This window comes from Penaeus chinensis, chromosome 34 (genome assembly GCF_019202785.1).
Source record: "Penaeus chinensis breed Huanghai No. 1 chromosome 34, ASM1920278v2, whole genome shotgun sequence".
NCBI classification, from domain to species: domain Eukaryota; kingdom Metazoa; phylum Arthropoda; class Malacostraca; order Decapoda; family Penaeidae; genus Penaeus; species Penaeus chinensis.
This window is the reverse complement of record NC_061852.1, coordinates 36,737,134-36,753,517: the sequence shown is the minus strand read 5'-3', so window position 1 is coordinate 36,753,517 and position 16,384 is coordinate 36,737,134. Positions and strand designations below refer to the sequence as shown.

Here is a 16,384-nt window from a genome sequence, read left to right as displayed (position 1 = left end):
ACATGAACATGAACATGAACATGAACTATTACAACTATTAACAGTAATATAAAATAATATAAAATTCATAAAAAGAGCGAGATAATCTGAGAAGCGTAAAGATATCACAGTAACGATTCATGGGAGATAGCGGTCTACAACGGCCACATGATAACGCATGCAAATCTTTGTCATCATGCGTGGAGCCAATAATAATAATAATAATAATAATAATAATAATAATAATAATAATAATAATAATAATAATAATAATAATAATAGTAATAACAACAACAACAATAATAATTATAATAATAATTGAAACACACATATCTCTCATTAAAAGAAAAAAAAACAATAATAATAATAATATCACAGTTGGCACCAAATCGAGCTTCTGATTCCCCGTCCCATCCTGTTATCAGAGACGAGGTACATAGTGAAATTTCACACTTTACTCCTAACCCCCCTCAGAGGGGGGGGGGGGGGGGGAAACAAGTAAAATAAAACAATCAAACTCCATGGCGCCAACACTGGGCTGGATATCAGACAACGGTGACACTACATGACCTCAAATCTTACTGGCGAGCCTCTGATTCCCGTCAAATAAAAAAAAAAAAAAAAAAAAAAAAAATATTAACAGAGAGAACGAGAGAGAGAGAGAGAGAGAGAGAGAGAGAGAGAGAGAGAGAGAGAGAGAGAGAGAGAGAGAGAGAGAGAGAGAGAGAGAAAGAGGAGGGGGGTAACGACAACTGTAAAGCGATAATAGCTTGTGACTGGTAATTAATTGCTGCTTGTGTTGTTTGTGAATAGCCAAAACATCGTTAAAAAACTATCAAATACTTGCAAATAACCATTCGCTCTCAATTTGCGTAAAGAGACATACAGTAACACGGAAAATGAACTTAATACACAACCATAGATGGGGAGATGCAAATGAATGTTATATTAAACAATAATTACCGAAATGATCTAACATGATTGTTGATAAGATACAGAAATAAATCAGATGAAACGAGAAATAATAAATTAAAAATATATATTAAATATTACAGATATACATCAATCTTATGACCGTACATCAAAATTAACGAGAATTAATAAAAAGCGCGAGATATTCTGAGAAACTAAGAGATAGCACAGAAACGGTTAAGGAGAGATAACGGATTGCTAAAGCCGGCATACACAAACGGCCACAAGATAACGCATGCAAATCTTTGTCATCATGCCAATAATAATAATAATAATAATAATAATAATAATAATAATAATAATAATAATAATTATTATTATTATTATTATTATTATTATTATTATTATAATTATAATAATAATAACAATAGCTATAACAATATCTTTATAACAATACTTTTACAAATGCTAATGCTACTACTAATAATAGTAAGAAAAAGAACAACATTATGCATGAAAAGAGCGAGATAATCTGAGAAACGAAGAGATAGTGCAGTAACGATTCATGGAAGATAGCGGCCTACAACGGTCACATGATAACGCACGCAAAAGTTTGTTCACGTGCGAGGAGAGAGATAGCAGGGAGCACAGGAACGGTTAAGGAGAGATAACGCAAGGCTAAGGCCGGCATTCATAAACGGCTGCATCATAACGCTAGGCAAGAAAAAATATATATAAATAATAGTAATAACAGTATTCACAATAGTAACAATAATGCTAATGCTAATAATAATATTAATGATAATAAAAATAATAGTAATAACAATGATACTTCTACTACTACTACAACTACTACTACTACTACTACTACTACTACTACTACTACTACTACTACTACTACTACTACTAATAATAATAATAATAACAACAATAATAATAAGCATAATAAAAATGATAAGAAAAATAATAGTAATGATAATAATTATTATTAAAATAACAATAATAAGACATAAATAATATATAAGTAGGAAAATATAAAGAAAATGAATGTTTGAACACAAACATATATCTATGTAGTACATATATTTTAAACCTAACTCCGGATATATGCGATAACCAAGGAATGCAATCCAGAAGATCAACCAAGGGTATTTGTTTGGTGACATTAAATGACCTCAAACGCTACCGCTGACACAGTTACCGTTGACCCCGAACCGAGCCTGTGAGGCGCCGTCGCATTCTTCTAATTTGTGTGCCTGTTGGTAAAATATAGACAATAATAATAAAACTATAAAGAAAGAAAGAAAGAAAAAAAAAAAAAAAAAAAAAAAAAAATATATATATATATATATATATATATATATATATATATATATATATGTGTGTGTGTGTGTGTATATATATACATATAAATATACATACATCTATTTATGTGTTTATATATATATGTATTTATATAATATATAATATAAAATATATGACATATAATATATAATATACAATATATGACATACAATATATAATATACAATATATGACATATAATATATAATATACAATATATGACATATAATATATAATATACATTATATGACATATAATATATAATATACAATATATGACATATAATATATAATGAACAATATTTGACATATAATATATAACATACAATATGACATATAATATATAATATACAATATATGACATATAATATATAATATACATTATATGACATATAATATATAATATACAATATATGACATATAATATATAATATATAATACACAATATATGACATATAATATATAATATACATTATATGACATATAATATATAATATACAAAATATGACATATAATATATAATATACATTATATGACATATAATATATAATATACAATATATGACATATAATATATAATATATAATACACAATATATGACATATAATATATAATATACATTATATGACATATAATATATAATATACAATATATGACATATAATATATAATATATAATATACAATATATGACATATAATATATAATATACAATCTATGACATATGATATATAATACACAATATATGATATATAATATATAATATACAATATATGACATATAATATATAATATACAATCTATGACATATAATATATAATATACAATATATGACATATAATATATCATATACAATCTATGACATATAATATATAATATACAATATATGATATATAATATATCATATACAATATATGACATATAATATATAATATACAATCTATGACATATAATATATAATATACAATATATGACATATAATATATAATATACAATACATGACATATAATATATAATATACAATATATGACGTATGATATATAATATACAATATATGACGCATGATATATAATATACAATATATGACATATAATATATAATATATAATACACAATATATGACATATAATATATAATATACATTATATGACATATAATATATAATATACAATATATGACATATAATATATAATATATAATACACAATATATGACATATAATATATAATATACAATCTATGTCATATGATATATAATACACAATATATGATATATAATATATAATATACAATATATGACATATAATATATAATATACAATCTATGACATATAATATATAATATACAATATATGACATATAATATATCATATACAATCTATGACATATAATATATAATATACAATATATGATATATAATATATCATATACAATATATGACATATAATATATAATATACAATATATGACGTATGTAATATAATATACAATATATGACATATAATATATAATATACAACACATGACATATAATATATAATATACAATATATGACGTATGATATATAATATACAATATATGACGTATAATATATAATATACAATATATGACGTATAATATATAATATACAATCTATGACATATAATATATAATATACGATCTATGACATATAATATATAATATACAATATATGACATATAATATATAATATACAATCTATGACATATAATATATAATATACAATATCTGACATATAATATATAATATACAATATATGACATATAATATATAATATACAATCTATGACATATAATATATAATATACAATATCTGACATATAATATATAATATACAATATATGACATATAATATATAATATACAATATATGATGTATAATATATGATATACAATATATGACATATAATATATAATATACAATATATGACGTATAATATATAATATACAATATATGACGTATGTAATATAATATACAATATATGACATATAATATATAATATACAATATATGACATATAATATATAATATACAATATATGACGTATAATATGTAATATACAATCTATGACATATAATATATCATATACAATCTATGACATATAATATATCATATACAATCTATGACATATAATATATAATATACAATATATGACATATAATATATAATATACAATATATGACATATAATATATAATATACAATATATGACATATAATATAAATTATACAATATATGACATAATATATAATATACAATATATGACCTATAATATATAATACATAATATATATATCTTTATCAATCCATCTATCTATCTATCTATACACATATTTGTATATGTATATATATATTTATATATATGTGTATTTATATATATGTGTATTTATATATAAAATATATATAAACTATATATATATATATGTATATATATATATGTGTTTTTATATATATATATATATATATATATATATATATGTATATATATGTGTATATATATATATATGTATGTATGTATATATATTTGTGTATATATATATATATATATATATATATATATATGTATATATATGTATATATATATGTGTGTGTATATATATGTGTGTATATATATATGTGTGTGTATATATATATATATATATATATATATATATATATATATATATATATGTATATATATATGTGTATACATGTGTATATATATGTATATATATACACATTTATATCAATATACATATGTATGCAAATATTCATATAAATATATAGGTTAGGATAGTTTAGGTTAGGATAGATTATATTACGTTTGGTCAGGTTTGAAACGTGTAGAAATACATACAGGACATACATGCAAATAGAGATAGGATAGGATACAATAGGGCAGGATAGGACAGATTAGATTAGGTTACGTGAGGATAGGCTAGATTAGGTTAGTTTGGGTTAGGTTAGATTACGTTAGGCTAGGTTAGGTTACAAACGTGTAAACATACATACAGGCATACATACATAAAAAAAAAAAAAAAAAAAAAAAAAAAAAACACGTCGTTCCATTCCAGGAGGTATAAAACCATATGCTAAAATCTCGTCTGACCTCCACGTCTCCCACAGGCCTACGAATAATAACCTCCATTGGAAACACATGAACTCGAGGTGGCAACACACTCCTGTCGGAGCCGCCGCGGCGTGGCGACATTTTGCCCTGTATGTTCGTTAAAGACTATGGAAGAGACTGCTATGCATTGCCAAGAGCTCCCTTGCATCATCCTTCATCGTGCAACGTGAACTTCCGTCGACTTCACTTCGGCGAAGCCCAGGGCACGAGCATTTTATTCCGCGGGTGAGGAGGATGCCCGAAAACGGTGTTGCCACGGTCCGCTGCTGTATCATATTAATATGACTTTTAAAATAAATGTACACATTTTTTTCTTTTTGGGGGGGCACCACTCTCTCTCCTAAAATACGCAAACACGAAATGGAATGGAATTGCGTGGATTCTTATATTTTACGAGTATTTATGATTTCTTTCTATTCCAACAAAAATATTAATAATCATCACACTACGTGTATACCATCGTTATGTGTATATGCACACGTATGTGTGTATATGTATATATATATATATCGTTGTGTGTATATGTATTTATCTATCTGTCTAATTATCTCTATGTCTATGTTTGTATATATATACATATTTATAAATGTGTATATACGTATACATGTACATATATACATGTATGTATATATATATATATATATATATATATATATATATATATATATATATATATATATATATATACATATATATGCTTCAATATCAGTGTATGTGTACAGAAACCGATAAATAGCAAATAGGCTTCCATAAATAGTATGATATATGTAAAATAAGTGATAATACCTAAAATGACATCAATATAATAGTGATATTGATGAGAAAATTAACAAAAAACGAAAGCTAATCAATCCATTGAAAAGATTTCTACATCCCCGTTATTTGATCGTTCACGAGGAAGGAACTTTCCTTTATCGACACTTAATCTAGTTTGCTTGTTGTGATATCGTTTGAAAACATCAAGTTATTTCATCTAGTAAACTAATATATTTGTCTTATTCATTGACACATTATTGGAACTGGTTTGGTCACACAAATTCAACATGTTTTATGTTCGTGATACTTTGAGCTGTCTTCCGTCAAAAGTAGTCTTGCAAACGAGCGGGCAAGCAGTTCGGTAGTGTCTGCTTATTTATACAGTGGTTAAGGCCAATACTTGTGTGTGGCAATGTGCATAGAGTCCATTTTTCTGTGTTATTGTCCGAGGCTTGGACGTCTAGGTCTCCCCAAGACAAGAGCAAAGTAAAGTATTGTGAAATGAAATGGATTGGATTTGAGTTGAGTTGTTGTTTTTGTTGTCTTTTTTTTTTTTTTTTTTTTTTTTTTTTTTTAGATAGTTGTTTTCCCTTGTTGTTTTTGATGATGGGTTTGATTTAGTTTGAATGAATAGTGTTTTGTTTTTTTGTTTTGTCCCCCCCCCCCCCTCCCCACCTCCCCCCTGTGATATTGTGTGTAGTTGGTTCTGTGTCGGTGGTGCTTTGCGCCTACGTGTAATGAATGAATGAATGAATGCATGAATGAGTTAGTTGTTCGTTGTGCATGTGGTTTGTGATTGTGTTTGTTTTGTAGTTTTGAATGTGTTTGAGCATGCGAGTGTGTGAATGTGTTTGAGTGTGGATGTGTGAGTGAGTGAGTGAGTGAGTGAGTGAATGTGTTGTTATGAATGATTGAGCGTGTGAATGTGTGTTTGAGTGCGAATGTGTGAGTGAGTGCGGATGAGTGACTGTGTGTGTGAATGAGTGAGTGTATGTGTGTGTGTGAATGAGTGCTTGTGTGTGTGAATGAATGCTTGTGTGTGTGTGTGAATGACTGAGCTTGTGAGAATGTGTGATTGAGCGTGGATATATGATTGTGTGAGTGTGTGGGGTAGTGATTGTGTGAATGTGTCCGGTAGTGATTGTGTGAGTGTGTGTGTGAATGAGTGAGTGTATGTGTGTGTGAATGAATGCTTGTGTGTGTGTGTGTGAATGAGTGATTGTATGTGTGTGTGTGAATGAGTGATTATGTGTGTGTGAATGACTGAGCTTGTGAGAATGTGTGATTGAGCGTGGATATATGATTGTGTGAGTGTGTGGGGTAGTGATTGTGTGAATGTGTCCGGTAGTGATTGACTGACTGAGCGTGTGGATGTGCTTGCATGAATGGTAGAGTATGCGACTGTGTGATTGAGCGTGTGTTTGAGTGTAGGATTGTGCGATTGACTAAGTGAATGTGTGTTTGAGTGTAGGAATGTGTATATATAATAAGTGCATGCCACGCATGCATATATGGTTGGTTGTTTGTGGGAAAGGGTCAAGGTCCAAGTGGTGTTTTTTTTTTTAGTGTGTGTGTGTGTGTTCCCGTCACTCGCGCACGCTGCGTGAGAAGGAAGAAAGAAAGAAAGAAAGAAAGAAAGAAAGAATGAATGAATGAATTAATGAATGAGTACTTGCTTGCTTGTTTTCTTGCTTGTAAGAGTCTGTGTTACAATCAAGTTGGTGTTGTGTGAATTTCTTGTTTGTTAATGTCCACAAGGTTGTTTACGATCTTGTGCATGATTGTAAGTTTGTGTGGTTGTCGGTCTGTCTTCGTGCCTCGAATAGGTCCATTCATTCCTGTTTTTTGTTTGTTTATCCGTTTTTGTATGTGGGCAATATAATAGCATATGTATCTGTGTATCTATCTCTCTATGTATCTGTGTATCGATCTCTCTATGTATCGGTGTATCTACATATCTATGTATCTGTGTGTCTATGGATCCGTGTATCTATACATGTCTCCATCTTTGACTTTCTCACTGAAATAATACAAAAAAAAGCAAACAAAGCAAGGCATTGTGTGTAGGTTTTGTGCGAGCTGTACTCCGAGTTATTAGTATTAGTAGGGTGCTGGGGTTGTCGCTCAGTCAGCTGTTGCTTGTGTAGATGTGTAGATATATAGATATATAGATATATAGCTAGCTAGCCAGCCAGCCAGATAGATAGATAGATACATACACAGACAGGCAGACCCCCTCCTTCTGTGTGTCTGCCTGGCTTTTTCTCCCTTCCTCTGGGTGTCTGTCTGTAGCAGCGGTAGCGATCTCGTCTAGCAATCTTGCTGATCAACGTTCAAATCCCTCGCCCCTGTGTGTCTGCATGCACTTCAGCAACAACGCACACGTGTATAAACACCCTAGGGAAAATACTTTATACATGTGGGTACACGCTTTTCAAATATTACTGGCCCAATGCACTTTAGACCGCCATTTATCACTATCACATATATCTACTTTAGTCTTTCTTTCTTTCTTTCTTTCTTTCTTTCTTTGCTTCTGCTTCATGTTGGTTATCAGAGTCTAATAATAACAAAAGCTTAATGTAACCATACACATTTCTTCTTCATCATCATTTACAACACCAATAATAACATACACAATGACAAGCTTAATAATAATAGTATTGATAACAATACCAGTAGAGATGCAAGAAAAATCAATATTTGTAATCGCAATACTGGGGACTCATGTTGATTTATTAATAGTAGTAGAAGGTAAGTAGTAGTAGTAGTAGTAGTAGTAGTAGTAGTAGTAGTAGTAGTAGTAGTAGTAGTAGTAGTAGTAGTAGTAGTAGTAGTTGTAGTAGATAAAGCAAGATAGATAGATGGGTATCAAATTGTATCCTCTTTATGAGTATTTGTAGGACCTAAAATAGGTCCAAGGTTTTTGGTTTGGTGGGGGTTGTTGGTTTTGATGGTAGATGTTGTCGGTCAAGACACTTAACCTCCGAAACCGTACAGGGTACGTCCCTGGCGCTTGAGAGCGTAGACGACGTCCATGGCGGTGACGGTCTTCCTCTTGGCGTGCTCGGTGTAGGTGACGGCGTCACGGATCACGTTCTCGAGGAACACCTTGAGGACACCACGGGTTTCTTCGTAGATCAGACCAGAGATACGCTTGACACCTCCACGGCGAGCAAGACGACGGATGGCAGGCTTGGTGATACCCTGGATGTTATCACGCAACACCTTGCGATGACGCTTGGCGCCACCCTTTCCGAGCCCCTTTCCGCCCTTGCCTCGTCCGGTCATGATGATAGTGGTTTTCTTGCTGGGAGTTAGCGAGATGAATTTCGGCAACAACAACAACAAAGTTAAAAGAAAAGACCCGTTACCGGGGGGGAAAGAAGGCGGGAGAGGGGAAGGATAAAGGGGGGGATCGAAAAGATGATTTAGTAAGAGAAAAAAGAGTCGGGGCTTAACCCAACATGCGGGGTAAAAGTTGGGGGGGCATAGCTGACCGGGAGGTAGAAAGGAGGATAAAGGCTGGAGAGGGAGGCCCCGCGCCATCTGTGCGCGCGTGGCCCTGACATGGCGGGATTCGCCTTGCATGAGCGAACTCATGGGTCGGCGAGTCCACATGCCCGGGCTGCGGCGCGCACTCGGCTAACGGGAGGTTGGGAGCGGAGAGGGCGGCCTGCCAGGCGCCATCGGGGCCCCACCGTGCACGGACTTCTCGCCCATGGCAACGGTGGCGCCCTCGGCTAACCGGGAGACTGCGAGGGTGAAATACGAGTGAGATCGCTAATCAGAGGCTATCTCCCACGCCCGCGTCGAGCAGAGATTTCTCTCTGTCGGCGGCAGGACTTCCAGGGAGACGTGCTCTGGCGATCTCACCACGCCTGGATTAGCAACACTGGCCATGACATCTCCTCCCCCACTCGCGCGTTGCCACTCCTTACGGCAAAGGAGCCACGGTCATGGCAGGGTGCAGGCGGCAGATGTCACGTGTCGGAAATCCGAAACCAGTGAGATTGAGGTAAGGATTAGGATGAGGGACGCTTACGCTATGGAAGGATGATGAGATGGGGCGTGGGCGAGGTTGAGGTTACGCACGGAAGAGAGAGAGAGGGGGGGGGGGGAAGGGAGTTAAAAACGGGATAGGGCTCTCTTAAGAGGGGTTATTTTAATTAGGAGATTAAAAGGGGGAGTTTTGGAGAAAACATCCACCATAAAAAGTACTTATAAACTAGGGGAATTAAAACATGAATGGTAAAAAAACTAAAAAACGTAAAAAACTTAATAAAATGTAACACAAGAACACAAGTAAAATTGAAAGCTTAAAAAAGGATAGGCAGCAAATTTACGCTGCTCGACATCCGCGCTCGCGAGACCCGGCAACAATCGCGCCGGAGCGTGATTGGCCGAGCTGTGGGGAGCGCGGGTGCCGAGTTTATAGTAAAAAGCGCCGAAGCTTTTTTAACTTAAGTTTTATAAAAGTATAAGAATTAAAAATACGAACGAAACAAGGGAGGAGGATGGGTGAAAGACGTGAAGGAAGTATGAGAAGCACACAAAGGAAAAGATGATGCTGCCAAGCCAGGAACTGGCCCCTGTTCATCGCCTCGGTCTGGCGAGAAGACATCGCGGCCAGGGCCGCCCTTCTTCTCCTGAAGAAGGCATGGTCTACCCAGACGGGCAACCAAAACGCGAGGTTTGTAGTTGTTGTTTACATAGCCTCCTGCGCCAGGGAGAGGCACAGAAGCATTTCTCGTGATCGTGAGGTGATCGTGGGGACGACACAACTCGTCCCCAGCCCATAGTACAGATCCATGTGGGTGCTTTATTCTGATTGATCTGTAGCTTGTGTGCATTTGTATGTAATGTGGGTCTGAGTGCGTGTGTGTGTGAGAGGAGGGTGTGTAAGGGCTTTGAACAGGTGCAGTTTGGCGTGGGAGGCAGCTCATCTAATTGTCAGCACGCCATTTAAAGTAGGTCAAGCTGACGCTGACCCACTTTTCGTGGCGTTTGCTGCTCCCGGAACCGAGGCCGCGGACGAGTCCGAGCCCCGTCCCCCTCGAGGTCCGGGAGGGACTCCTGAGAGAGGGAGACGTGGAATTCTCGGGAATCGGCGGACCAATTCCCGATGTTTCCTAGTCCCCCGAGGTTCCCCCCAACGGGGAGAACAGCTAGCGAGGTAGCCCCCGCTTCGACCTCAGGGAGGTCGATTTGGAGGCTATCCTCGCTATCGGAGTCCCCCAGAATGGTGTTGTCATGGTGACCACGAGGGGGTGCGGTGGTCGCCGGGGGCAGTGGGTCTTTCTTGTCTTTCTTCTTGTGCGTGTTTAGTGGTGATGGTAGTTTGCGTTTGTGTTCGTTTGTGTTTTTTGTAGTATTTGGTTGTGAGCTTAGTTTTGGTTGGCGTTGTGGTTGTGGTTGTGGGAGTAGGTGTGTGCGGGAGGTAGAGGGCTGTGGTTGTGTGGTGGTCGCCGGTCTATCCTCGGTGTTTGTATTTGTTTGTGTGTGATATTCAGCTATGTATAGGTCTTCATCTTCAAAGATTTCCCTGGGAATCACAATGTTAGGGAGGTTGTTTCTTTGTAGGAGTACAGGGACAATGTCTGCGAATCTTTGTGCTTTGTATTTGGCAGCTATCAAAGCTACGTGTAGTATAGTTTGTATTTTAGTGTTAATGTCAGGTGTGAGAGTGTTGGTTTGGGGGAACTGAGGTGGGGGAGGCATTGTGGTTCTCGGGGGAATCGTGAGAGGTCTTGTGGTGATGGGTGTAGATGTCTGTAGGGGTTGTTGAACTGTTGAGGCGTATGTTGGGTTGGTGTTTTGTTTAAGTGCTTGTCTTTTCGTCTTCAGTATCTCTTTCCGTGTAGGGCAAGACCCGCTGACGGCGGCGTGCTGCCCCTCACAGTTGCAACATTTGGTGGGCTTGTTGCAAGTGGCGAAGAAGTGCCCAACTTCGCCACAACGACTGCACCTTTGTTCGTGTGTACATGTGTGTTTTTTGTGATTGTATCTGTAGCACTTCAGGCATTGATCAATCTGAATGAAGCACTCAGGTTCTATGTTATAGGTGGGGACGGATGTGTTAAACATCACGATCCCACGAGAAATTAGTTTCTGTGCCTCTTCAGGCGATGAGCATCGGATCTTGACGATCCGAGATTCAGGAGGTTTGTAAATGTCAACTACAGTGACATCGTTTTTGGCTGTAATTTCCGCCTGAATGGCCTCACACGATCGTGGCGGGATTGTTTTGTCGATCTTTTTTGCCACGACCGTGCATTTTGCCTTGGTTTCAGGGGAAGGAGTGGGTTTAAAGCCCTTAGCAGCGAGTTTTCTTTGGCCAGATGAGGAGAGGAAGGGGGTCATTTGTTCTGGTTTGGCTACAACAACTTTAAAACCGTTGTGAACTTTAAAGCAGTGCGTGACGGCAACCTCTGTGATTTCAAAGATTTTCTGGAGAGCCACCTCACAGGAGATGGGCTCCCCAGAGTATGTTAATTTGATCATGTGACCCATGATCGCATAGCGTAAGGGTGATGGTGATGGGAAATTGGGGGAAGGCTAGCAAAGCTAATATGACAGGAACGTGGAACGGCGGAAAGTGGTTTCAAAAAAGGGAGGCACACTGAGCAATTAACAGTCTTTGTGTGTTAGGGCCGGTCGGGGTTGAACCCTGCCGAACGGGCGTGAACCCTTATATGTTCGGCCGGCACCTCGCAGTAAAACTGTCAATTGCCACAGTGCTTCGTGTTTTAATTGTAAGTACTCTGACCTACAATTAAAACACTAGCTCCAAAGTAAGGTAAGCGTGATAACACCCAAAGTTATACACACAAGGCCAAGGTCGTCTTTTGCGTGGGGTGTCAAACGATCTCTTTACAAAGAGACCCGCACAAAAACCTTGGGACCTAGTGGTCCTGAGAGCCCTGAATTTCGGAAAAAAGCAAAGCAAAAGTTTAAAAGAAAAGACCCGTTACCGGGGGGAAAGAAGGCGGGAGAGGGGAAGGATAAAGGGGGGGATCGAAAAGATGATTTAGTAAGAGAGAAAAGAGTCGGGGCTTAACCCAACATGCGGGGTAAAAGTTGGGGGGCATAGCTGACCGGGAGGCAGAAAGGAGGACAAAGGCTGGAGAGGGAGGCCCCGCGCCATCTGTGCGCGCGCGGCCCTGGCATGGCGGGATTCGCCTTGCATGAGCGAACTCATGGGACGGCGAGTCCACATGCCCGGGCTGCGGCGCGCACTCGGCTAACGGGGAGGTTGGGAGCAGAGAGGGCGGCCTGCCAGGCGCCATCGGGGCCCCACCGTGCACGGACTTCTCGCCCATGGCAACGGTGGCGCCCTCGGCTAACCAGGAGACTGCGAGGGTGAAATACGAGTGAGATCGCTAATCAGAGGCTATCTCCCACGCCCGCGTCGAGCAGAGATTTCTCCCTGTCGGCGGCAGGACTTCCAGGGAGACGTGCTCTGGCGATCTCACCACGCTTGGATTGTCAACACTGGCCATGACATCTCCTCCCCCACTCGCGCGTTGCCACTCCTTATGGCAAAGGAGCCACGGTCATGGCAGGGTGCAGGCGGCAGATGTCACGTATCGGGAATCCGGAACCAGTGAGATGAAGGTAAGGATTAGGATGAGGGGCACTTGCGCTATGGGAGGATAATGAGATGTGGCGTGGGTGAGGTTGTGTGACACACGGAAGGAGGAAGGGGGAGAGGAAGGGAGTTAAAAACGGGATAGGGCTCTCTTAGGGAATATGTTTATTTGACAAAGTTAATAAAATCGTAATTTGAGTAAAACAACCACCCAAAACATTAAAAACTGAAAGAACACAAACGTTAAAACAAGAAACTAAAATAAAACGAAAGAACATTTAAAAAACAACGCAAACACGAACGTAAGAAAAATAAAAGCTTAAAAAAGTTTACGCGATAAATTCGGCGCTCGGCATCCGCGCTCGCGAGACCCGGCAACAATCGCGCCGAGACGTGATCGGCCGGGCCGCGGCGAGCGAGGGCGCCGAGTTTATAGTAAAAACCGCCGAAGCTCACGCAACTTTACTTAACATTATAAAGTTAAAAATATTAAAACGAACAAAACAAGAGAGGGAGGGAGGGTGAAAGGCAGGAAGGAAGTATGAGAAGGTTCACATAGGATAAGATGTTGCTGCCAAGCTCAAAAAACTGGCTCCTGTTCTTCGTCCCAGTCCAGCGCAAAGGAATCCCGGCCAAGGCCGCTCCTCCTTCCCCGGAGATAGACATTATTCCTGTCTATCCAGTCGGGCAGCCAAAGACGAAGTTTGTCGAGTTGTTTACAAACCCTCGCGCGCCACACAAGGTTCAGAGGGAGCACAGAAGCTCTCTCGTGGAGTTGTGATGACGACACAAACTCGTCCCAGCCCACACTGTAGACCCATCGGAGAGCTTTATTCTGAATGATCTGTAGCTTTCTTCTGTTTGTGTATGCTGCTAGTGTAAGTGTAAGTGGGGAGTATGTGAGAAGAGGGTGTATGATGGCTTTGAACAGGTGCAGCTTTGTGCGCGGGGCCGCACATCTAAATCGACGAAGCGACTGTAAGCCCTTTTTAGCCAATGCGGCTTTTTTCCAAATATGATAATGAAATCTTAGCATGTAATCGAACGTTACACCGAGCACGATGCAAGAGCGTGTTATTTGAAGAGGTGCTTGTAGTCTGTCGAAAGAGTTTAGGTGTATTGGATCGTAAGGAGGATTGTGTTTAGGGTCAATAAAGAGAACTTTTGTTTTTGTCGCATTAGTTTTGATAAGCCATTTGTGCTCCCATCTCGAGACGGTGTCAAGCTCGTCGTTAATTCGTCGGACAACACCAGCGAGCGAATTATGTCTGGCTAAGTGAGTACAGTCGTCGGCGTAAAGGAGCGTCAATGAATCGGGAAATGTGGGGTCAGGGAGGTCGTTTGTGTATAATATGTATAGTGTTGGGCTGATTATGCTGCCTTGAGGTACACCTGCGTGCATTTGGATGGTGTTGGAAATTTTTCCTTTAAATTTGAGTTTTAGTTTACGGTCATCCAAGAAGCTGCATAGCAGCTTCTTGGTGCACGAAGGGAAATTAAATTTAGTGCACAGTTTGTACTTCAAGCCAGCATGCCAGACCGTGTCGAAGGCTCGCTCCACGTCCTTGGTTACGAGAACCGTCTTTAGTCTTCTGTCTTTGTTGTTAAGACAGTAATTGGTCAGTATAGTCAGTGCGTCATTAGTCGATCGGTGAGAGCGGAAGCCGAATTGTTTTGAGGAGAGTAAGTCATGATCGTCGAGATACCGCCTTAGTCGGGAGTTAATTATTTTTTCAAAAATTTTGCCTAATGTCTCTAGTAAACTAATTGGGCGGTAATTCTTGGGGTCGGTTAGGTCTTTGTTTGGCTTAGGGATGAGGGCCACTAAAGCAGTTTTGAAAGGTGAGGGATAGTAGCCAGAGGCCAAGGAAGTGTTATAAAGGTACGTCATAGCTCGTAAAATGTTGTCAGGAAGGTGTATGAGTACGTCACGTCCGATCTGAGAGGAGCCCGGAGCCTTTCGAGGAAACCTCATTATTATTTGTTTTACCTCCTCCAGCAAGATGGGTGCACGGAGTTCGCATGTGTCGTCCAGATTATCCAGGTGGATAATCTGCTCTGGTTCTGTTTCTATCCTGTGGTCTTGGCTCCAGGTGTTGATGGATTGAAAATGTTCATTAAAGAGAGGGTGGGGTTCATGTGGATAGAAAACAGTTTGCCAGTGATCATGAAAAATTTTGATAACCTCCACGGGATCTGAAATTTGGTTGTTGTCCTTGAGGAGGTGAGTGAAGGGGGGGAAATTGCTACCTTTTAATCGCTTAATTGATTGCCAAAATTCCCGTGGAGTGCGAACTCTCATAGATTCTGTTTGTTTAATTAAATTATGCCAATGAGTTTTGTGGTCATTATCAAAACTATTTATGACATGGTTTCTGAGGATAGTGAGGTCCCACCGAACTCGATGCAAGTGGTTTAAATTTTGAAGAAAACGGTTCCTGTAGCAGGTCAGGAGACGCTTGGTTCTCTCGCTTGGATAGAATGAAGTTCTGATTTTAAAGCGCTCTCGCGGAATAGCGCGGCGCATTGCTGCTGATATCCATGCGAAGAGATGATGCCAATGCCTATCTATTTCGAGAATATTTTCTCTTTCAAGGTTAAAGTTAAAATTTTGACTGGCAAGATAAGATTTAAAGTCGTCCCAGTCTGCTTTTTTATACCTGAAGGATGTTGTTTCTTTGTTTTGTATAG

The 16,384-nt window shown here is 38.0% G+C and overlaps 1 protein-coding gene across 1 annotated transcript; it reads right to left on the bottom strand.

The window, feature by feature from the left end:
- Positions 1 to 8,955: 8,955 nt before the first annotated feature.
- LOC125043850 (histone H4) lies at positions 8,956 to 9,428 on the bottom strand. The gene has a single exon (XM_047640178.1). It carries the CDS (start codon positions 9,391 to 9,393, stop codon positions 9,082 to 9,084), a length of 312 nt encoding a protein of 103 aa, XP_047496134.1. The 5' UTR covers positions 9,394 to 9,428; the 3' UTR covers positions 8,956 to 9,081.
- Positions 9,429 to 16,384: the final 6,956 nt, after the last annotated feature.

What these genes read in the sequence shown, in the direction of transcription:
- LOC125043850 (XM_047640178.1), bottom strand. Translation starts at nt 9,393, where the DNA reads ATGACCGGACGAGGCAAGGGCGGAAAGGGGCTCGGAAAGGGTGGCGCC.